At 66.7% G+C, this 22,145-nt stretch overlaps 1 protein-coding gene across 5 annotated transcripts; it reads left to right on the top strand.

The window, feature by feature from the left end:
• The first annotated feature begins 12,789 nt into the window (after window positions 1–12,789).
• On the top strand, window positions 12,790–22,145 carry C3H1orf159 (chromosome 3 C1orf159 homolog). Of its 5 annotated transcripts, XM_059691621.1 has the most exons (9): window positions 12,866–13,042; window positions 16,424–16,662; window positions 16,811–16,886; window positions 19,037–19,123; window positions 19,349–19,414; window positions 20,368–20,502; window positions 20,703–20,728; window positions 20,811–20,841; window positions 21,205–21,417. In XM_059691621.1, exons 2-9 carry the CDS (start codon window positions 16,591–16,593, stop codon window positions 21,300–21,302), a joined length of 591 nt encoding a protein of 196 aa, XP_059547604.1. In that variant the 5' UTR covers window positions 12,866–13,042; window positions 16,424–16,590; the 3' UTR covers window positions 21,303–21,417. The 5 variants fall into 5 exon arrangements, with proteins under 5 accessions (XP_059547602.1, XP_059547600.1, XP_059547604.1 ...); XM_059691617.1 differs by lacking the exon at window positions 20,811–20,841 and having other exon boundaries at window positions 12,838–13,042; window positions 21,205–22,145; XM_059691620.1 differs by having other exon boundaries at window positions 20,703–20,841.

The raw sequence follows: 22,145 nt of genomic DNA on the forward strand, positions 1-22,145 counted from the left end.
ACGGGCGGCCGCGGCGACGAGGCTCCCGGGCGGCGTCAGCGGCCTGGCCGGCGGGGCAGGCGGTGGAAACCTTTGCCTGGTACAGCGGCTCCGCAGCTCAGCCCAGGAATTCCGCGTTGAATAATTTTTAACTTCTGCTCCGAGGGAAAACCAGGTTTGTGTATCGCGTCTGTCTGCGCAGGAATGCCAAGGGCTTTCCGTTCAAAGTAAATACGTCAGGACAACAGGGAGGCTGCCGTGGGGAAAAGAGAGAAAAGAGGAGGAAAAACAGAAAAGGAAAGTGGTCGGAGGGCGAGGCCGGGCTGCCCCCCTGGCTGGAGGGAGCCAGCAGCATTGAGGGGGGGCACTGGCTCCTCCATCCCAGCCCCCACGCCCTGCGTGCCTGGCCCACATCCCGGCCCAGTCCTGTCCTCATCCTGGGCTCCGGCCGTGACCCCGCGCTGGACGTGCAGAGGCCACACGGAGCTCCTGTGGGCCCCGTGGCCACGACGGCGGACGGACAGCCTGGCGCCCCTGCCCGAGTGACCGGCACACGGCGCTGGAGAGGCAAAGCCCGAGACCAGTTCCCCTTTGACCTCGAGTTTCTCCGGCTCTAGGACGGCCTGAGCCCCTCACGGTGCCCCCGGGGAGACCCCCATATCCTCGTGGGAGGGCACTGGGCCCCCAGGGGACGTGGCGTCAACCCACGGGTCCAGGCAGCCACGCAGCTCGCCCGGCCGCTCCAGCCGGCTCTCCCCGCACGTGGCCTCAGCGCCGTGGAGGGAGCCCCATGGACTGCAGAAGCTGAGCCCGGAGGCTCTCCCCCAGGCCCCCCGGGACAAACCTGGGGACATCTGTGGGCGCAGGGGTCCTCTTGGGCCGGCGTCCCGCAGGGTGTCACAGAAAAGAGGAAACGGCCGAACTCCGGCGAGGCCACAGGGAGCCCTGAGGGCCGAGGGGCGCCTGCAGCTCCACACACAGCTCTGCAGGGTCCCAGCCCGGCCACACCGGCCGGCCACTCCGGTCCCACAGCCCCCGCGCGCCAGGGCTCTGGCGTGAGAGGCCCTCCCTGTGACGCTAACGGGCTCGGATGCGCCCCCGCAAGGCCCGGGCCTCGCCTCCGGGACATTCCGCTCACAGCCTTTGCTCCCGTCCTCACCCACGGAGGTGGGCCCCACGCGCTGGACACAGCCCTTCCCGGCACCCGGGGCATCGGGTCCCCCTGGGACCATGGGGAGGGGTCCCGTCAGCTGCGAGATGGGGGCTCTAACATCCTGAACGCTCACACTGTTCTCAGGACGGAGGCTCAGGGGGAGGGAACACAGACCGCGATTCAGAAAAGGGAGCGGGACGCGGTGGGAGAGAGCTGACGCCCGCCCGGCCCGCGGGGCTCAGGGGCTGAGCGTCGACCTGTGAACCCGGAGGTCACGGTTCGATTCCCGTCGGGGCACACGCCCGGTTTGCGGGCTCCGTCCCCGCGGGGGGGGGGTGATGTGCAGGAACAGGGGGCGGGAACACATGGCGGGAAAGCCGCTGCCCCGCGTGGCCAACCCCAGGTTCCCTCGGAAACTTGTCACACGGGAGGGAGGCCCTCGGCCGGGAAAGTGTCTGACACCAAAGCAGAGACTCACGAGCCAGGGCAGAGCGAGGTCCCGTCCATGCAGATGCGCGCCCGGCTCTGGGAGCCGCGCCCACCGATAGCAACAGGGGAGCCGCACAGACCAGACGGGTGCACCCCAGGGTGCAGGCTTCCTGCCGGCACTAACCACAGCCTTTTCAGGGGACGCTGCCGCCACCGCCCGAGGGAGGGGAGCAGAGACACCTCCCCCCGGGGTCATGTTCGTGAGCTGGGACCAGGAGCCGCTGGGACCGGCACTGAGGCTGCCACAGCCAAGGGCAGTGGGAGACGGGGGGTGTAGTCTGGGGCAACACGCGGACCAGGAAAAAAAGGTGGGGGTCCCAGGGAAGTGTCCCCAGCAAGGTCAACAGCCATGGGGGAGCAGTCAGAGTGGACAGGGGTGAGAGCAGGGTGAGTGCAGAGGGGCAGGTGTGGTGGAGGGCACACATGTGTGCACACATGCATGTGTGTGAGCATATAAATCTCTGTGTGCAGATGTGTACCTGCATGTGCAAGTGTGTGAGAGCATGTGCGCATGTGTGTGCATACGTGTGGATGTGCATCTGTGAGCATGCTTGTGTGAGAGCATGTGCACCTGTGAGCATGCCCGTGTGTGAGCGTGTGCACCTGTGTGCATGCCTGTGTGTGAGAGTGTGCACCTGTGAGCATGCCTGTGTGTGAGCATGTGCACCTGTGGGCATGCCTGTGTGTGAGCGTGTGCACCTGTGAGCATGCCTGTGTGTGAGCATGTGCACGTGTGCATGCCTGTGTGTGAGTGTGTGCACCTGTGCTGTGTGTGAGTGTGTGCACCTGTGGGCATGCCTGTGTGTGAGCGTGTGCACCTGTGAGCATGCCTGTGTGTGAGCGTGTGCACCTGTGAGCATGCCTGTGTGTGTGTGTGCACCTGTGAGCATGCCTGTGTGTGAGCGTGTGCACCTGTGAGCATGCCTGTGTGTGAGCGTGTGCACCTGTGGGCATGCCTGTGTGTGAGCGTGTGCACCTGTGGGCATGCCTGTGTGTGAGCGTGTGCACCTGTGGGCATGCCTGTGTGTGTGTGTGCACCTGTGGGCATGCCTGTGTGTGAGCGTGTGCACCTGTGAGCATGCCTGTATGTGAGCGTGTGCACCTGTGGGCATGCCTGTGTGTGAGCGTGTGCACCTGTGGGCATGCCCGTGTGTGAGCGTGTGCACCTGTGGGCATGCCTGTGTGTGAGCGTGTGCACCTGTGGGCATGCCTGTGTGTGAGCGTGTGCACCTGTGTGCATGCCTGTGTGTGAGCGTGTGCACCTGTGGGCATGCCTGTGTGTGAGCGTGTGCACCTGTGAGCATGCCTGTGTGTGAGCGTGTGCACCTGTGAGCATGCCTGTGTGTGAGCGTGTGCACCTGTGAGCATGCCTGTGTGTGAGCGTGTGCACCTGTGAGCATGCCTGTGTGTGAGCATGTGCACCTGTGGGCATGCCTGTGTGTGAGCGTGTGCCCTGGGCCCTGGGCTGCTGCGGACACAGTGGCCCTTGGCCGTGAGGGCAGTGCCTGGAGAACCCCACGCAGGGCCCAGGCCATCGCCGTTCAGGGAGCCCGGGAGCCACAGGCCCACACCAGCCAGGCGGTGCCCTTCACCAGGCGCCAGCCCCGCTGAAGTCCCGGGCCCAGGCCTGGGGGCCAGGAGGTCCCCCCAGAGCGGGTCTGGAGATGAGAGATGCCACCACACACTCAGGGCCCTGAGCTCCTTTAGCCCCGGAAGCTGCATGCACAGCTGACCGCGTCCTTTCTCCCCGGGGGGGGGGGGGGGAGCGCCCGGTGCGGCGTCGGGTCAGCCAGGAGCTGACAGGGGCTTTTCCTTCCGAAATGAAGTGTGGCTGCAGGGAGCCCGCGGGCGGGAACCTGTGACGTCCCAGCCCGTCTGACGACAGGAAGGGCCTGGTCTGGCTGCGGGGCAGCTGGTGGGAGCGGGAAGGGAACACGCTGCCCCCTCCTTGTCCGCCTCCAGACACGACAAGCAGCACGAATGTCCAGTGTCGGCTCTCAGAGCCGCCCCCCGGGCAGCCAGGGAGGCACAGCTCTCGGAAGGGCCACCGGGCCATAAGCTGGTGGTGGGAGGCAGACCACTGGTCACCCAGGGGTCACCCAGAGGTCACCACAGGTCAGCCACGGGTCGCCCACTGTCGGGTGGGTGAGAAGGACGACCCCAGCCCTGACCCTCCTCTCACGTCGCCACAGCTGACAGCTGGTGGGTTATTTCCGTCTCCGCGACCCGTCACTACAGCAAATGCAACGTAAACAAATGTTGGTTAAAAACCAAGGAGGCCTTTCACTGGAGACGAGGCTGTACGTTCCCACCGTCGTCATTACTTCTCGGACCGGCCGGCGCTGCGCTCGATGCCGACTGGCCCTGTGGCCGCGTTCGGGACGGTGTCTGTCCGCGGGCGCCAGGTGGCCGCCTCGTCTCCTGTCCTGTTTCCGGTTAGAATTCCAGGGACGAGGTGGGAGAGCCAGCACCGGGCAGGTGAGCACCACACCCGTGTCCCCTGCCTACACTGACGCCACGGAGGGCCCAGGGAGGCTGGCAGCTCACTGCCCACCGGCCCTGGCCCCGTGGGGCTGCCCCAGGTGGTGAGGGGACCCTGCTCAGAGCTGCGGCTCCCGTGGCCCTCCTGGGCGCTGTCCACACACACACACACACACACACACACACACACACACACCTGTCTCCTTCTCGAACCGACCACACCTGGCGGGAGCCCCCTGGGCCTGGGAGCAGCTCCAGGGGCTGCGAGGGCTCCTGCTGACTCGCGGGTGGCGTGCACTTCACGTTTGCACCGGACGGGAGGGCTGTCTTTCGCAGGCGGGTGCCCGGTGCTGGGACCAGGCTTGCGGCTCCCTGGAGGGCCAGCCCTTCGGAGGAGTGTGGGCCTGGCTCCATGCCGCCCACCCAGCACCTTGCCCCAGGCCCAGCCCCCAAAGGGCAGAGGAATTCAGTCTTGACCGGGTGGGCGGCCCCGCCTCTCAGGATCGGCACCCGCCCAGGAGATGCCCAGAGGGCAGGGCAGGAGGTGTCCTCACCTGGGGCCTGAGTCCTGGATACACACTGACCACCTGGGCCACCTCCGGGGCCCTCCCAGCACAGCCCGTAGCCTGGGGTCCTCACGGGACATCTCTCAGTGCCCACGGCCCCTCCAAGGTGAGCAAGGCCTGGGGCTGGTGCCACCAGGAGAGGCCTGCAGGGCCCCCAGGGGGACACAGCCCACCCCGTCCCTGCACTGCTCTGGGGCAGGGCACCCACACGGCGCCCGAGGCCGTTGGCGGGCTGGGAGGCCTGCCCCCCTGGCCGAGGCCGCCCACCTGTCTGGGCCTCACCGAGCTGCCCCCGGTGTCTTTCCAGACCACAGCCCTGTGGCTGGAGGCGCCCAGGCTCTCTCCCCTGCAGTCGCCGTCTCTCCTATCGCACCATCGGCACACAGAGACCCGCGCAGGACACATCCCCGCCTCTGGCCCAGCGCCCGGCTCGGGCTCGCCACGCCCTCTGCACGGGGGCAGGTGCCCACAGGACCTCTCCACCGTCTCCTGCCAGGTGGGCCGTCTTTGCTGAGTCCCCAGGAAACCTGAAGTCCTCCAGCGCCCCCTCCTCGCCCCACGCCGCCCCCCTGCCTGGCCAGTCGGCCCCGTGGGGCGCTCCTCGACGCCTGGGCTGGGACGAGCCTTTCGTGGCCTTCGTCCCGGTGAGCCCTTCGTGACTGAATACATATTTGCCCAGGGCAGGGCTTGGTGGCCTGGATTCAGTATTAAATGGGCCTAAAGTCAGAGGATCCCCTGGCAGCCCTGCAGGGGCCCGGGCAGCCGTGGGGCGTGGGGGGCGCTGGACCTGGGGTCCCGCTGCGTGCCGGGCTGACCCTCGGGCACGCTGGCATGGGCAGAGGCCAGCACAGGGACACCCAGCCCTCCCCACGCGGTATCCGCTGCCGCTGCTGCGTGAGAAATGACCCCGGGGTCAAGCCTGAGGGCAGCGGGCGGGTCCCAGCTCCTGTGGCCGAGCTGCGTCCCCCAGGGCGAGACAGGCTGTCACCCTTTTGTTTATTTTTTAATATGAAATTGACCATTTACTACTTTAATGTCTAATTAGAAAAAACTCGCCACCCAAGACACCTGTAAATGTCAAGAAACCAAGAAAAAAAATCTAGCTTTGCCCCATATGCACACGCGTATTGAACAGGTTAACTCGTCCGCCCCGGGCCAGCGATGGAGACACGGCCAGGCCTCGCCTCTCCAGGGCCCCTCGGACGGAAGGCCCGGCAGCTGCCACAGCGGCTCCCGCGGAGTCAGAAGGTGGTGACGTGCCGGAGCGCACGCTGCCCCTGAAGGTCTGTCTACTGTCAGCGAAGCTGAGCTCCAGAGCAGGAAGGTGGATGAAACATCCAACATCACAACCTCCACGTTCAACCTCAAATCAGCCGTGACCCTCGTAGAGCCAACCCCGGCAGCGCCTTCCCACCCCGGCCCGCGGGGCCCAGGTCGGGGGGCACGCCCGGGCACTGGCCTCGGGCTCCATCCCTGGTCAGGGCCCAGGCCCAGGCTGCGGGCTCGATCCCCAGCGGGTGTGTGTGTGGGTCTCTCTCGCCTCCGTGTTTCTCTCTCAAATCAATAAAAACAACATTTTTTAAAAAAGAAAGTGCCATCCCATCCCTTTTGTCACGTGGGTCCCTTCAGAGGGGAGGGGCGCACGGGGTCCCGGAGCGGGGGCCCTCCTGGTGCCTGGGTTACGGTGGCCGCAGGCCAAGGCCCCTCGGTTTGGTTTGGTTTGGGTCTTGGGAGCCGCTCGGCTGGTCTATGGGTTTGTTCGTTTGTGCTGACGGAGGCGCGGGGCTGGTTGAGAGAATAAAGAGGAAAAACCCCACATTTCGTCCTCACTGGAGGGTATTTCCTGTCGATTTTCCAGGGAGTGGGAGGGGGAGAGACACAGCGATCGGTTGCCTCCCCACACACCTGGGCCAGGTGGGAGCGGGCCCGCCACCCAGGCGCGTGCCCTTGAGCCGAATCCAACGCGGGACCCTTCGGTCCACAGGCCGACGCCCCATCCGCAGCCAAACTGGCCAGGGCTGCACGTTCTGTTTTTACTCAACGGTTTAACTTGTGAGACAAGGCAGGGCCCTGGAGCCGAGGCCGACGGCCCACAGTGTCTCCCACAGGGCGGCCTCTCCCCATTCCGCACGTGGCAGCGGTTCTCAGCCTGTGGGTCGCGGCCCCTGGGGGTCGAACGACCCGTCACAGGGGTCGCCCAAGACCATCCTGCATCTCAGATATTGACATGATTCATCCCAGCAGCAACGTGACAGTGATGAAGTAGCCACGGAAACAATGTTATGGTTGGGGGTCCCCACAACATGAGGAGCTGTATTCAAGGGTCGCGGCGTGAGGAAGGCTGAGAACCCCTGTGCTACAGGAATTGGGGTTTTCATGGGAAGAGCTCCCTGTTTGTGCTCACTCTGTCCGCTCACGTCTGTGTCATGAACTCACTCCCCCAGCCGCACCCCCTCGGCCCCCGCGTCCCCGCGTCCCCACGTCCCCTCGGCCCACGTCCCCGCGTCCCCACGTCCCCGTGTCCCCGTGTCCCCCGTGTCCCCGTGTCCCCCGTGTCCCCACGTCCCCGCGTCCCCACGTCCCCGCGTCCCCACAGCAAGAGTCTGGGCTGATTTTGTGCCCGTTGGCTGGGCCCAGGCGCCCGATACGTGGTCAGACGTTATTCCGGCGTTTGTGGGTGTTTTGGATGAGATTAACGCTGAAGCTGGCGGGTCCCTCCTGTGGGGTGGCCCTCAAACTGGGGCGCTCGTCGTGGTCCTTGGACTCAGACAGGAGGGACCCCACTGGCCCTGCTGGTCGCCGGCTTGCTGGCCGACCCCACCAGGCCCCTACCAGGGAGCAGCCCCATCTGTCCTGTGTCTTTGGGGAACCCTGACTGCGGTTTTGAGTGAATGACTGGGTGCGTCTGGCGCCTCCTAGTGGAGCAGAGGGGATGTGGTGAGTCCGAGGCCATGGGGGTGGGGATCCCCAGGGTCAGAGGAGCTGGTCAGCCTCGTGGACCCAGAAGCCCACCAGAGACGGGACTGTCCTGGGGCTGGGGGCGCCGTGGAGTCAGAGGGTCCCCGAGACAGGAGGATGCTGACCCCAGAACCGCAGGCCCAGCTGCTCCCTGGCCGGGAGGTGCGATGACCTGGTTGACGTCCCCTCTGAGGTGCTGGTGAGGGTGTGGGGGACCCCAGGGCGCTGTGATTTGGGCTTTCAGGTGCCCGGAAGGTGGAGGCACAGGTCGAAGGCGGGGTCCCTTTTCCTCCCAGGGAAGGGGCTGCCTCTGCGCCAACCCCAGGAGCACCCCACACTCCTCTACGGGGAGGGGCCCCCATTTCAGCGCCTCCCCGAGGAAGGGTCCAGGCCCACCTTCCTCCCCAGGTCGGAATGGCCGGAGGGGGGTGGGGGCAGCACCCAAGGTCCAGGTCAGCTGCCCGCTGGGCGGGGGCGCCACCTGCAGGCCGGCTGGAGAATTACAAGGGGCTGATCCATCCCCCCCAGAACTGTGGGGGAGGGGGTCCCAATACCCCCAGCTCTGTGGGGAGGGTGGGGAGCGTGGGGTCCCAACCCTCTGGGGAACTTGGGGAGCATGGGGTCCCAATCCTCCCAGGACTGTGGGGATGGTGGGGTCCCATGTCCGCGCTCTGTCCCTGACACCAGCCGGGCCGACTGAGGGTCGAGGTCACCGGGCCCCAGCCAGGCACCGGCCGAGCCCCAGACACAGCCGTGACCTGGCCACTCCGCCCAGCACGAGGCAGCGCTGTCCGGGGACCACAGGCAGGAGCCTGGCTTCCCGGAAAGGTGGGTTCTGGGAGGTTCTGGCCGGGCCGATGTGCACTTGGGGCCCAGGAGCCCGGCCTGGCAGGCACCCCCAGGCCCTGTCCCACCAGCCCTGCGGCTGCCTAGAGGCCTCTCCTCCCAGCTCTCCAGGTGACCCCCGGCTTCTCGGCTGTGCACCGGGGTCCTGCTGGCGCCCCGGGTGAGTACCCCAATCCCATCCCCCCCACTCTAGAGGCAAGGACGGGGTACCAGCCGGGGGCAGCCAGCGGCGTCTCCAGCCTACCTGCGTGCCCTCCTGAGGCCTGAGCTGGCCGTGCTGCCCTGGAAACCGGCCTGGTGGGGAGAACGGTGGGGAGTGGGGTAAACACAGCAATTAGGGCCGTGAATCTGGCAATGAACTCGCTGATAATTGAGCCTCCCCCAGCATCTGCCAGTGGGAAGCACTAGCCACCTTCACCTGCTCCTCCCTGGGCAGGTGGCGGGTGGGGGTGGGGGGCTCCGGGTCGGGTTACAGAGCCCAGCTCTCTGCGCCCAGAGGGGAGCCAGGGCCCTGAGCCTGCTCACGCCACGTCCCACGGGCGGGAGCCGCGTGGACAGCGAGCACCTTCTAGTAACTAGGAGCAGACGAGCGGCCGGGAACAGCACAGGTCATGGAGGAGCAGGGAGCCTGGAGCCCTGGCCCAGGCACGCCCCCCGCCCCCCCACCCCACCCCCCGCCTTCCTGGGGTGATGCAACGGAGCCCCAGGAGCCGGGGGCGGGGGGGGGCTGTTTTCCGAGGCTCAGGCTCCTGGGGCCCATCCTGGCCCGTGGGTGCAGCTGGTCCCGGCTCTGCCCTGAGCCGCTGTGGCTTCCCCGCTTCCTGAAGCTGCGGGGGCTGCAACCCCTTTGCTCCAACAGCCATGTTACAGGAGCACAGAACCAGACCCTCGCTGACATCAATAAAATTTATTTAAAGATAAATAAATAAATAAATAAATAAATAAATAAAACGGTTTTTTTTTCCTAAAAGAGAAGAAACTGAGTATACGGTTAAGAATCTTCTCACGGAAAAGCCCGGGTCCGCGGTGAACTGCAGCCCTGCGGCGAGTCCCTCTCACACAGACAGGAAGTTCTGAGCTAATTGACCCTCAGCTTGGACGGTGTTGGCAAACTGTGGGCAGCAACACGGGAGCAGGATTCCGTATCACGACCAGATGGGGCTCCCCAGGAACGGGAGGTTGGCTTAACAGTAGAAAATCAGTGTAATTCCACACAAGCACGAACTAAGAAAGAGAAACCATAGCATCACCTCGAGAGGCTTTTAAAAATCTTTTTATTCATTTCAAAGAGGAAGGGAGAGGGAATGAAAGATAGAAACATCAGTGATGAGAGAGAATCACGGATCGGCTGCTCCTGCAGGCTCCCTACTGGGGACCGAGCCCCCAGCCCGGGCCTGTGCCTGGACCCGAACCCGACCCGGGGCTTTAGTCCTCAGGCTGAGGCTCTTTCCACTGAGCCACACCAGCCAGGGCCCTCGGTGGATGTTTTTAAAAAGTATCTGAGAGTCAACGTCTGTTCCTGATTAAAAGCAGAAACAAACAAGAGCCCTCTCAGCCCTGTAGGAGGGGAGGGGCCCTGCTCAGCGCAGAAGGCGAGGATCCCACGGCCTCAGACAGAGGCGTGGGCGCGGCTTCAAGAACCCCCTGCGCAGCCCTGGCTGGTGGATCAGTGGTTAGAGCACCTGTCCTTGCCCTGAGGAGTCCCAGGTCCCGGGTTGGATTCCCAAAGGCACCTACTGGGTTGCAAGTTTGATCCCCAGCCCTGTCGGGAGGGGGAGGAGGCAACCAATCTATGTGCCTCTCTCACATCAATGTTTCTCCCTCTCTCTCTCCCCTCCCTCCCTTCCACTCTCTCTAAAATCAATGGGGAAAATATCCTTGGGTGACGATTAACAAAAAAAAAAAACAAAAAAGAAAGAAACTCCTGCACAGAAAGATAAAAGAACTTTACTGTTCATTTCAGGAGCTTTATGGCAAAAAAAAAAAAAACAACCCAAAACTTAAACACCAGGCTTTCAACCGATCCCACAAAGACGCCTTCCTGCGTCCACCAACCCTGAGCTACCGCCGGGACCGCGTCCAGGCCTAACCAAGCCCGCTCCTCCCTGACCACCACAACCGGGCCGGCCGGCCTCTGCAGACTCAGTCCGCCTGCACTCAGCAGCCTCCCGCCCCCAGGCTTCTCTGGTGGCGTTTCAGGGAGCCTGGGCTCGACCGTGCTGAGAAGCCCTGAGTGACCGCTTTGTGGTGACTGGGCAGATGGCGCTGGGGAGGTTCCGGGGGAAGCACAGCCTCAGAAACAAATCACAGGAGGCCGGGCCCACTGCGTCCCCGGGTCTCGGGAAGCGGCCCCGGAGGTGGACGCGGCTCGGCTCCTGGACCCGGAAAGTCGTTCTGCGACGCCTGGCAGGCGCAGGGGGCGCCTTAGCGGCCAGCACAGCGAGAGCCGGGACGCAGACGGGATCCGAGGGCTCAGGCGGCCCAGGCCACGGCCCAGGTTCCTCCTGCTCACGTGAGCTTCACCTTCCCAGGCGTGACTTCGCTCTCAGGCGTGTGTATCGCCGCCGTCGGCCACATCATTCTGAAAACCTGCTGCCGTCAGAGACCAGCCCGTCCTGGTCGCGCACGCCCGTTTCTGGTGGACGGAAGCGTGGTGTCATTCCGAGGCCAGAGGCCTGAGGGGCATCCTGGACCCCAACCTCCCGCTGCCAAGGAGAGAAACCCAGCAGACGCTGAACGCCCGCTGAGCAGCCACACCCACTCTCCCTCCTGACCCCATCCCTGTGCTCCGGGAACCCCTCGTGCGGAAAGACGGGTGCTCTGTGGCTGCTGAAAACTGGACATTCCAGCTGGGGACGATGTCCTGAGACGGCAGCAAGAGGGGAGGAGAACCCCCAGGACTCGGCCGATGGGCATCCCAGAGCCAAGGAGCCTGGGGCAGGGGGTGTGGGCAGGTGCCAGCTGTCCTGTGGCCCCCATGGTCTAGCACACCTGCAGGACCTCAGGGATGCTGGTGGAAACGTGGTGTTACTCTAAGCCGGATCTGGAGACAACACCAAGGCCTGCCAAGGCCTGAGGGGCAGCCCTTTCATGAGCACACATGTGACTCACGGAGAGGCTGTCACTTTTGTCCACGGTGGCTCAGAGGATGAGCGTGAGCCCACACATGTGGAAATTCACCCACTTTGGTGCCCTGTTGGGACAAAGCCAGCCCAGGGGGCCAGTTCTGTCACCTTGACCCATGGTCTTGGGACTGATTGGGGCGCACTCCCAGCCCCCTCCCTCCCGGGAGTCCATGGGGTGGAGCTTGGGCGGGAAGACGAACGAGTCCAACCAGCTTCACTAGCTCAGAGGAACCCAGTCACCCGACTGCTCATAGTCCCGTGGACGTGGACGTGCGGCGAGACCTGCAGAGCCTGTGTAACAGTCGTGCACGGTGGTGGCCCCTCCCTGGTCCAGGCCAAGCCACAGGTCTCTGTTCAGTCGCCGGCCCAGACACTGCTCTCCAAGCGGCCCTTGAGGAAAGCTGGCTCCGCCCGGGACCCAGAGAGCAGCGCCTCTCCTAGGATGACACCCCCCCGGGCACACGCAGTGCCCCTGCCTGCCTGCTTGCTCTGGGGGCCAGCCCCACCCCCAGGGAAGGTATAACCAGGCCGGACACGAGAAGGGCAGTGGTCAATCTCACTGTCTTTTCTCCCAGAAGCTCCTTGGCACCCCCCCTTCCCCCGGGGCGCTCTGCATGCCCAAGGGAGGTTTGACCAGGCACCGCGATATCCTGTTTCACCTGACCCCACAGAGGCTCCACATCACCCCCAATCCCGTCTTGGGCTTCACATCAGGAGCCCCACGCGGAGTGAACGTCCCTGCCCAGCTTGGCCGGGACCCGCGCGGGGCTCGCAGCCAAGCGTCCGAAGGGTCTGGGCTCGGAAGCCTCGGTTTTTGCAGGCGCCACTCGGAGACAGTGAGCGTCTCCGAGGCGCTCAGCAGCGAAATGGGTTAGTCCGCGCGCTCTCCCATCCACTCAGACAACGGCCTCCGCACATCGGCCACATGGGCCTGTGCTGTTACTTTCTCTAGTGGAGACGAGGGGCGGCCGGCGCCAGCGTCGCTTCGGCCGCAGGCGGGAGCCTTCTATCCGCGCCCGAAACCGGGTCAGATCTGCTGTCAGCACTTCGCGGCCCGCTGCTGTCCAGCCGCCGCCGGGCTTTCCGGTCTCCTAGCAACGCCAAAGACCGTCAGCGCGCGAGGAATCCTGGGCAGTGTAGTTCTCCCCTCCACCTCCTCCCTCCCTAGCCCAGTACAGGGCCCGGAGGCTAGGACCGCGGCGCCCTAGACTACACTTCCCAGGTCGCTCCGCGCGCGCCTCACACGGCCTCGCGAGAATCCTGTAGCGGAACCCACCTGGCGAGAGTGGGCTCTTGCGAAGACCGCTGGGAAGTGTAGTTCGGGGCTGGTAGTCTCGCGCCCTGGCACCCGGGCTGTGGCAGCGGTGAGACTACAAGTTCCAAGGTGCTCGGCGCGACCACCTGGAGGGCGGGGGGTACGAAAGAGGAACCCAAGGGGCGCCGGGGTGAGTGAAAGGCTGGGGGTGGGCGGGCGGCGGGCCCGTTGGGCAGGTGCGGGGCGGGAGCCTGGGCGGCCTGGAGGCGCAGCCCCGAGGTCGGGGCAGTCTCGGGGCGGGCGGAGGCCGGGGACCGGACAAAGGGCCCGAGGGAGCCCCCGTAACCAGACTTGGGGCCCCGTCCCGAGCCCCCCGGGCCTCCCACGGCGCCCGCTGCGCCGGACCGTCGGGACCTGCGGCCTCTTCCCTGGGGTTTCCGCGTTCATCGCCCGACCGCCCGGGCTTGGCCGAAACGTAGGTTTCGCCGTCGCAGCCGAGCGTCGTCGCCTGAGGACGGAGTAGATGCTTTAGCTCCGACGTGATGGAGACCAGGTGGTTCGGGTACGGTTTTTACAGCATTTCAGGCAACAGCGTCTGGCAAATGCAGCTTCTGCCCGAAGCCGTTTGTGACCGAACCTGTAGCCGCCTCGTCCCATCGAATTCGCTTTTGCTCCGCGTGGTTCTCAGGGTCGCCGCCGCCGGGACGGCAGCCTTGGCCTGTCCTTGGGGTGTCGCCGCGGGTCCAGCGGGTCCCGCCGGCCTCGCTGTGCTCAGAAGCCGTAGGAGGAGCCAGAGCCGGGATTGCGCAGAAGCCCTTTCCTGGCGGGCGCACCCCACCTCCGCCCCCTCCCCCACGAGTCCCTCCCGAAAGCAGAGCCAAGGGCTGCCCGGCAGGTGGTCCCCAGTGGCCGGCCCACAGCCCCTCGCTCAGGGTCATCTGAGGACACGTGGTCTCCGCGCACAGGTGCCTTTGATGGTGGTCAGCACGCAGATCCCTGGGGGTGGACACCAGAGCGCTGCGCAGCGCGAGCTCCGCAGTCACAGGCCAAAACTTCAAAAAACCGTGTGCTGCCCTGGCCGGTTTGGCCCAGCGGATAGAGCATCGGCCGGACTGAGGGTCCGGGTTCGATTTTCAATCGGGGCACCTGCTGCCTCCTGCACCACCCCTACTGGGGATCGATCTCTCTCTTCCTCTCTGAAATCAATAACAAATACATTAAAAGCACTATTGATTGGCTTTAGAGAGAGAGAGGAACGGAAAGAGAAACATCCATTTGCTCCACTTACGCGTTCATGGGTTGCCTCTTGTATGTTCCCTGACCTGGAATCGAACCCGCAACCGTGGTGTGCGGGATGACGCTCTGACCAGCTGAGCTCCCCGGCCCGGGCCGCACCTTCCCCCTCATCCAGCCAGCACTGTGTTCTCTCTCTGCAAGTCGGGGTTTTAGGTGGAGAAGCAGGTGTTAGGGTTGCTTTGCGAGTGGCTTTTCACACTGGCTCCCTTTGCAGCTTAGCCGACCAGCCGAACCCACACGGACGGTGACGTCCCGCGGGCCTTCGTGTGTGCCCAGCAGTGGGAGAAACGGGCGCTGGGCCGCGCGTCCCCCACGCCCCCTCCAGCCGCAGCGTCCGGAAGGCGGGGCGTGTAGGTGGGGTCCCCCGGCCCCCGGCGGTCGCCCAGGAAAGCCTTCCTGTGGGGGAGCCTGTGCACAGGGTCGTCGGGCCGGGACCCAGCCCCTGACCAACTGACCAAAACCGTCCCAGTCGGTTCCCCTTCCTCGTGCCCGTGTCCTGACGGCGGTTCTGAGTTGAGGCCAGTTTCCCTAAGGAAAGAATTGGGAAGAACAATAGTTCCACTTAAATTCTCACCGAGTTTCTCTTGACCTTGTAGATGTCCTTTTACCAGCTATGTGGCTTCTTGGGTCCAAAATAGAAAATGACTTGCATTTATTCAGTGGTTTTGAGGTGTGGTTCCCCCCCAGTGGCCGGCACAGGCAGGTCCGACCGGCTCTGACCCATGCGTCCGGCTGTGGCACTGTGCGCCGTGGTGCCAGGAAACACCCTGCGGTCCCGGGGGCTCCTGGGCGGGCTGAATGTTTGCGCCCCGAGTCCCTAAGGCGAGCCCTGGGAGGGGGGGGTGCGGGGGGGCTCAGTGCCTGGGAGGGGAGGCCCTGCCCTGGCTCACCCACCGGAGAGGCCTGAGCGCGCGGCGGGGACCGCCTGGGAGTCAGAGGGGCACGGCCTCCTCCAGGCGCTGGCCTCGGGCCTCCTGGCCGAGGAGCAGCCGGCGTGTGGCTGCTGGGGCGGGAGCGGGAGCCGCAGCGGCGAATCCCTGTCCCGAGCGCCCACCTGCCGGGACGGTTTCTGCAGCCGCGCCGTAGTTCCCGTGAGAAACCTCATTTTAACGGAGCCGATGGCGCTGCCTCCGTCCGGCTCAGGTTCCTGCGTCGCCGCTCACTCCTCCTGGGGACGAGCGGATGGTGCCGCCCGGCCTCTGGTGGGATGGGGTGCAGGGCGCTTCTCCGCGTTGCCCTGTGACTGAGGGTGTGCACGTTCTCTATCGGCTTTCTGCACACGCCCCCGCTTCCCTGCGACACGCCCCCGTTTCCCCGTGACACGCCCCCGTTTCCCCGTGACACGCCCCCGTTTCCCGTGACACGCCCCGTTTCCCTGTGACACGCCCCCGTTTCCCCGTGACACGCCCCCGTTTCCCCGTGACACGCCCCCGTTTCCCGTGACACGCCCCCGTTTCCCATGACACGCCCCCGTTTCCATGTGACACGCCCCGTTTCCCTGTGACACGCCCCCGTTTCCCGTGACACGCCCCCGTTTCCCACGTCACGCCCCCGTTTCCCGCTCGGACACGAGGGTGAGAGCAGGCCACTTGCACGTGTTTGCAGTCGCTGCCCCAGCACCTCGTCCGCTTTTCCGCCAAGTGCACGGTGTCCCTAGCGGGACTTTCCCACGAGGAGACACTCGCCGCCGCGCCGCCAGGGCTGGTGGCCCCGGAAGCCGGCGGGAAGTGGCCAAAGCTGGTCTGGTGTGGGCCCGGCCGCAGGAGGGAGGCGACCGCTCGGCCCTGAGTCCCGGGCACAGGTCGGTGTCGAGCCCGGAGCTTTGCTTGGTGTGGGTGGCTCCCTCCTGTCCGTCTTGCTCTGTGTTCCACCCCCGGAAGGCTTTCTGGGGGCGCCCGGGCCTGGGTCCGACCTGTGTCACCCTGTGATGCCCTTCCCTCGGCTGTGAAGAAAGTGGGTGAAACCAAGGTCCCTGTGACACGCCCCCGAGGCACCCTCCCACCCGGCAGGTCCGGTCGGTGGAGAGGCTCAAGACGGATTCGGTTTTACCAGGACCCAGCGAGGTGATGGGCGGCCAAGCCCGGCCCGAACTCCTGTGCAAGGACGGCCCCGCACCCCTTTCTGCCCAGCCCTCCTCCCTGCGGGAGGCTGTGGCGGGGGCAGGGGGAGCCGTCCGAGCCCAGCCTCCTGGGACCCGGAGCACCGGAGGCCGGGGCCGGCCTGGTTTGGCTGTGCCGTGACCGCCCGGGGCCTCACCCGGCACCTTGATTTGCAGGCCCCAGACCTGGCCGTGAGACTCCGGGCAGCTCAGCACCCTGACCGCAGAGCGTGAGGCTGCCAGGAGTTGGATGCCTGCAGCTCGCGTTCTGTGGGGCCAGGCCAGGTCCCCCGCGCCCGCCGGCAGCCCGGGCCCTCTCTGCTGCAGACCCTGCGCGCTGGGACATGGCGCTCCCGCGCGCCGTCCTCCTGGCCGGCCTCCTGGCGGAAGTTGCCAGCAAGTCCTCGGACAGCGTGGTAGGTGCCCTGCCCTGTGGCCTGGGTGCCGGGAAGTAAGGTTGGTGCCTGCGGCCCCCGGGGCTCTGGCCCTTCCCCCTCGAGGCCCCTCACGCGCCCTCGGCTACGGGGTCTGGGAACTGACAACTGACCGGCCGTTCCCTTCCAGGGCCAGCAGTCCAGGTGCTGTGTGGACGTGGTGGACGCCAACACCACCTGCCCCGGCGCGAGCCTGTGTGGCCCAGGTGAGCATCCGGCCTGAGCCCGTGCGGCTCTCACCACGGCCGGGAGGGCAGGGGGCGCGCAGACCTCGGGGAGATCGGAGGGGTGGCCCCACGCCAGCCTCCCTCCTGGCCTGGCCGCCTCCTCCTGGCTGGTGGGCAGGGCCCATGGGAGACGGGTGCTGAGCAGCGGGAGGAGTGGGGAGGCGAGAGGCCGGCTCTGCGCCCAGGGAGGCCCGGCCGAGGGAGGGAGGCCATGGGCTCGGCACGGAGCCCTGAGAGGAAGAGGAGGGCACCTGCTGTGTCTTTAAGTGTCTTGAGCTGAAAAGAATTTTTATGTCAAAGAGGCATGTTGTAGGCGACACAGTCTGGCTTCCTCCGTCCCTCATTTGACATTGTACCTTCAGGGGCTCACGGTCGCTGTAGACTCGAGCAGACAGGAGCCGCCTCGGTCAGCGCCCGGGGTCTCTGTGTGGGGGGCAGCGTGGGGGGTGGCTCCCCCGGTGAGGCCTCTGCAGGGGTGGGGGAGTAGGAAGCACTGCTGTGGAGACAGAACAAGGAGGCCGATGGAGCAACGCAAGCCCAGTTTTGTGTCCAGAGAGCAGGCAGCCGAGAACGTCCAGAGACTGAGCTCCAAGCCCCTCGGACGGAGGGAGGACAGAGCCGCGTCGATGGGTTTCCTGGCCGCTGCCTGAATGCCTGACGGCGCTGGGGGCTGTGGCCTTTCTGAGCGCCTCGCCCGGCAGCAGGCGGGAAGGCTGTCCACGCGTGACCGTCCAGGACTTCAGGGCGTCCGGCTCTGTTCCCGGGGCTCCGGCCAGGGCAGTTCTCGTTCTTAGTGGCCCCTCGTCAGGGTGGGAGAGAACTGGAAACGCCCGCGTGGAAGCTGTAGGCAGGTGCGGGTGGACGAGAAGATCGCGATGGCGCCTAGTTCCAGGCACGTGCACCTCCGCCGTGAGCAGGCGGAACCCGCAGCCGCAATGGTTAGTTCTCCCGAAGACGACGTCTGCGTCACCCCAGCTGCCTGAGGTCGCGGCTCGCTCCCCGCTGGCTGGCTGCTCACGTGCGCTCACGAGGCTGCGATGCCACGGCAGCGTCTTCCAGGCTGTGTGGCGGGACCCTTTTGCAGAGTCTCAGGTTGGACTTTGAAAGCTGAGGACTCGCCATCGACTGCGCCGTGGTGTCTGTAGACCTGGGTGAACCCTCTGTCCTCGGGCCCTGCTGGGACCGGCCGCCCTCTCCCCCGCGAGGCAGGGCCAGGTGTGATCAGAGGGCCTGTTGGCCCCTGAGTCGGCCTCACCCCTTCAGCGTGTGGTCGCGCTCCTGGCTCCCTCGGGGCTGCCCTGCACCCACCGCACAGCGGGCTGCTTGGGGGCGTCGTGGTGGCGCCAGGCCCCTCCCGGGCCTCCTGCAGCCGACCCTGGAGCGAATACCGCGGCCTCCCCACGGCCCTCCCCCCAAAACGCCAGGGGAAGGCACGGAGCTCACCATGGTCGCAGAAGCGGGCCCAGCACGGCGCGTGGGGGCTGGCGCTGGTCACGGCTGCGCCCATGTGCCCGTTGGGGCCCTGCCCTCACTGGGAGCCACAGCAGCAAGGCCTCCCTCGCTGACCCCTCCGTGGGTGAAACGTCTGGAAGGTCATTGAGAGGGGCCTAGCCTGTGGCTGTCCCCAGCTCGGCCGTGGCCAGCACTGCACTCGGGGCCGGTCGGCATGTGTTTGCTCAGCCTCCGTGCTAAGTGCTGAGGATGTTAAGAAATAATCACAGTGAAGGACCCAGTCCCTGCCCTGAAGGGTGCAGCTGGCAGGACGGGCTGTCCACCGGCCACTGGCCAGCAGAGCCGGCTGCTGGTGGCGGCTGGCAGGTGTGGGGGGTTGGAGTATGTGGGACCCAGTGGAGGTGCAGGGGCAGCGGAGGCCACACTGGCCGAGAGGAGGGCAGCCGTCCAGGCCTGGAGGGGTGGCCTGGGCCTGGCGGTCAGGGCTGTGCTGGCGGAGGCCCGTCCAGCGTGAGGCCACAGCACCACCTGCTTTGGTGACACGGCTCTGGGACATGGCGCTCCAGCCTCTGGTGCCGCCTTGACGTCCAGACGGGTAATGAGCTGGCAGACACCAGCAGGCGCGAGCTGCCACGGTTTCGCCCGGCCGGGCCGTCCTCACTGCCTCTGTCGCACAGGCTGCTTCAGGCGCTGGAACGCGGACGGGAGCGCCAGCTGCGTGCGGTGCAGGAACGGGACCCACAGCAGCTCCGAGTGCAGAGGCCGTAGGTCGCCGGTCCCTGTCCCCGCCCCCCACGCCCCCTGCCCCCTCTCCCCGAGGCCTCAGCTCCGGGCCTTGCCTGTCCCAGGGCAGTGGGGCCCCCTCGCCCGGCCCCTCTCCTCGTCCCTCCTGTCCGACAGCTGTGGCTGAGAGCTGTCTGCCTCCCCGGTCACACTCGCGACCCCTGTGGACTGTGCCTGACCCCGCACTGACAGGTGTGCCCCCACAGTGGCTGGCCAGGGCACACCGTCCCCCGAAAACAGGAGCACAGGGACGCCTGGGCGGCCGAGTCCCGGTGAGTGTGCTGGCTCCCAGGCCCGAGCAGGGCGGGGGGAGGGGCATCGTCGGACCCAGTCCCAGTGCCGACCCGACCACGGTGCTGGCCACGTCCGCGTTGGGGCCGACCACCCCCGCCCTGGGCTCTGTGCATGGAGAGCGGTCCCGGCGGGGGGAGCCCTTCGAGCCACGCGTCCACCCTCTGCCTCCCTCCCAGCCCGCCAGGCCCCTTGTCCATGTGACCGGATGTGTGTTCTCAGCGGCCGGAGGCCACCCAGGTCCCGCGCTGTCCCCCGGCTCTGCTAGGACGGGGGGCTCGGAGGGTGCAGACACGGCATCCAGACAAGAGCGCCTCAGCTCCGGGGCCCCGGGCGGGCACAGGACCCCCTTCCCTGATGCCCCCTGGGCCACTGCAGTCAGGCAGGGCCGGGACAGGAGGGCGTGGCCCCTGGACGGAGGGCGCGGCTGCCCGGAGCATCTCAGGACCAGAAGTGGCGTGTGCTGCCCTGGCCTCGAGGCTGGCGGCCCCGGGCAGCCCACTTAGGTGCCCGCCTGTCCCCAGGCTGGGCCGGCAGCAGGCGCGAAGGTTGTCCAAGGGGCGGCAGGTGCCGCCTTAGCTGGGATCCCACCCTCCTCCCAGCTCCTCTGTGGCCCTGCCTCCTCGTTCCTGCCTCAGGGTCTGAGTCACCGCCACTGGGGGGTCATGGCCCTGCCCGTGCCCCTCCCCCAGCCCGTGCCCCTCCCCCAGCCCGTGCCCCTCCCCCTGCCTGTGCCCCTCCCCCAGCCCATGCCCCCCTCCCCCAGCCCGTGCCCCTCCCCCAGCCCGTGCCCCTCCCCCAGCCCGTGCCCCTCCCCCAGCCCGTGCCCCTCCCCCAGCCCGTGCCCCTCCCCCAGCCCGTGCCCCTCCCCCTGCCCGTGGTGCCCCCTCGGGCCCGGGCGTGGAAGGAAGGGCTGAGGGGTCCTTGCCTGCAGGGGGCCCTCGAGTGGCAGCCTCGCTCTTCCTGGGGACCTTCCTGGTGAGCTCCGGCCTCATCCTCGCCGTGGCCGGGCTCTTCTACCTCAAGCGCAGCAGTAAACTGCCCCGGCTCTGCTACGGGAGGAACAGAGGTGCGTCCTCGCCCCCAGGATGGCGCGTTGGCTGCTGAAGGCGGGAAGGTGGGGCTCGCCTGGGGCCCCCCCTGAGTGCAGGTGGGAATGTGGCCTGAGCCCCGGTGAGGGCACTGCTGGCAGGCGTGGGGGAACCTCTGCAGGGTCCACAGCCCCCCAGGCTGAGGGACCCCCAGGTGACACCTGTGCTCTTCCCACAGCCCCCGCCCTGCAGCCCAGCGAAGCCGTAAGTCACGCCTGTGCCCGTGTCTGTCCCCGTGTCTGTCCCTCCGCGGGCACCCCCAGTCTCACTGTCCTCTCCTTTCAAGGCCGCGATGATCTCCCCGCCGCAGTCCTCAGGTGCGTCGGCTCTCGCTGCCTCTGGGGCCACAGCAGGGAGGCCGGGGACTGGCTCAGTGGCCTCCACCCCTGGCCCCGGGACACCCAGGTCCCCCTAATCAGCCAGGGCTTCCGTGCCCTTTCCCCTTCGTTTCTGAGACACGGACTCGGGGGGGTGGGGAGGAGGAGGAACCCCGCATGGGGCCTGGGGTCACCCCCTCCCTGGGCTGGCCCTTCACCAAGTCCCTGCTCTGCCCCTGAGGCCAGGGGCTGTCACTGCTGGGTCGGGCGTGCCTGGCCTCTGCCGGCCCCAGGGGTGCCAGTGGGTCTGCTCATACCCGCCCGCCCCAGGCCCCGCTGACCCCACCTGTCTCCACCTTTCAGTGCGGAAGCCGCGCTACGTCAGGCGGGAGCGGCCCTCGGACAGGGACGCCGGCCCCCCTGCCGCCTCCTTGGTGGAGGCCCGGGTTAGCAACGTCTGACAGGCTCGCCGTCACTGCGCCCGCCCGCCCGACCGACCGACCACCCACCCGACCGACCGCCATGGAGGGGCCGCCCCGGGCAGGCGGTGCCCCTGAGGCCTGGACTCGCCCGGACTCGGCTCTCAGCCCCAGCGGCCGGCGCGATTGGCCTCCAGCCAGCCTCCTGCGCTGCTGCGTCCTGCCCGCAGCCGCTCAGCCCCACGGACCACAGCAGGCGCCCGGGACTGGCCGGGAGCCCGCTGGGAGGGCCTGGGCCTCAGGAGAGACGAGAGATCGCCAGGCTGCTCCCTGCTACCGTGCCGGCCGGACGCTCTGCCCTCGGAGCCCAGGGGTCAGCACCTTCGAAGGCACCTTCGGGGACAGGGCCTTGGACCGGCCCTGAGGCCGCGGCACCTGCAGGGCCGTCCTGGGCCGACCCCCAGCCCACGAGCCCTGGCTTCCAGGAGCCGCAGGTGTTTCCTGGTTTCCTGCCGAATTTGGTCTCTTTTTAAGCAGAAACTCATTTTGTAGCAACATCTGCTCCCCACACCAGGGCCCACGCCTTCGGGCTCCACCCCCCAGGACACACGGGCCCCAGCGCTGGGCTCCGGGCCGGCCCCAGGGATGTGTCCCCCAAGGCCCCTGCGCCTGGACGCTGCCTGGGCGTCTGGCCTTGTGGCCTGCGGAGAAAGGAGTGTGGCGCCGGCCGCAGCCACAGTTCCCCCTTCGGTGTCCGTCCCACGTCGGGGGCCAGGGGAGGCCTCGTGGTCAGCCCCCAGAGCCCTCTGCGTGGCGATGCCCGTCCGGCAGCCGAGAGCAGGGAGCCACTTAGCACCTGCACCAATAAACGCCCCGTCCTTACCA

The sequence above is a fragment of the Myotis daubentonii genome, chromosome 3 (assembly GCF_963259705.1).
Source record: "Myotis daubentonii chromosome 3, mMyoDau2.1, whole genome shotgun sequence".
NCBI classification, from domain to species: Eukaryota; Metazoa; Chordata; class Mammalia; order Chiroptera; family Vespertilionidae; genus Myotis; species Myotis daubentonii.

Excerpts from the sequence above, each read along its gene's own strand:
- C3H1orf159 (XM_059691617.1), top strand. The coding sequence starts at position 16,591 with ATGGCGCTCCCGCGCGCCGTCCTCCTGGCCGGCCTCCTGGCGGAAGTT. Across the intron at positions 16,663-16,810 it reads GCAAGTCCTCGGACAGCGTG|GGCCAGCAGTCCAGGTGCTG; the intron begins GTAGGTGCCCTG and ends GTTCCCTTCCAG. Across the intron at positions 19,124-19,348 it reads CAGCTCCGAGTGCAGAGGCC|TGGCTGGCCAGGGCACACCG; the intron begins GTAGGTCGCCGG and ends GTGCCCCCACAG.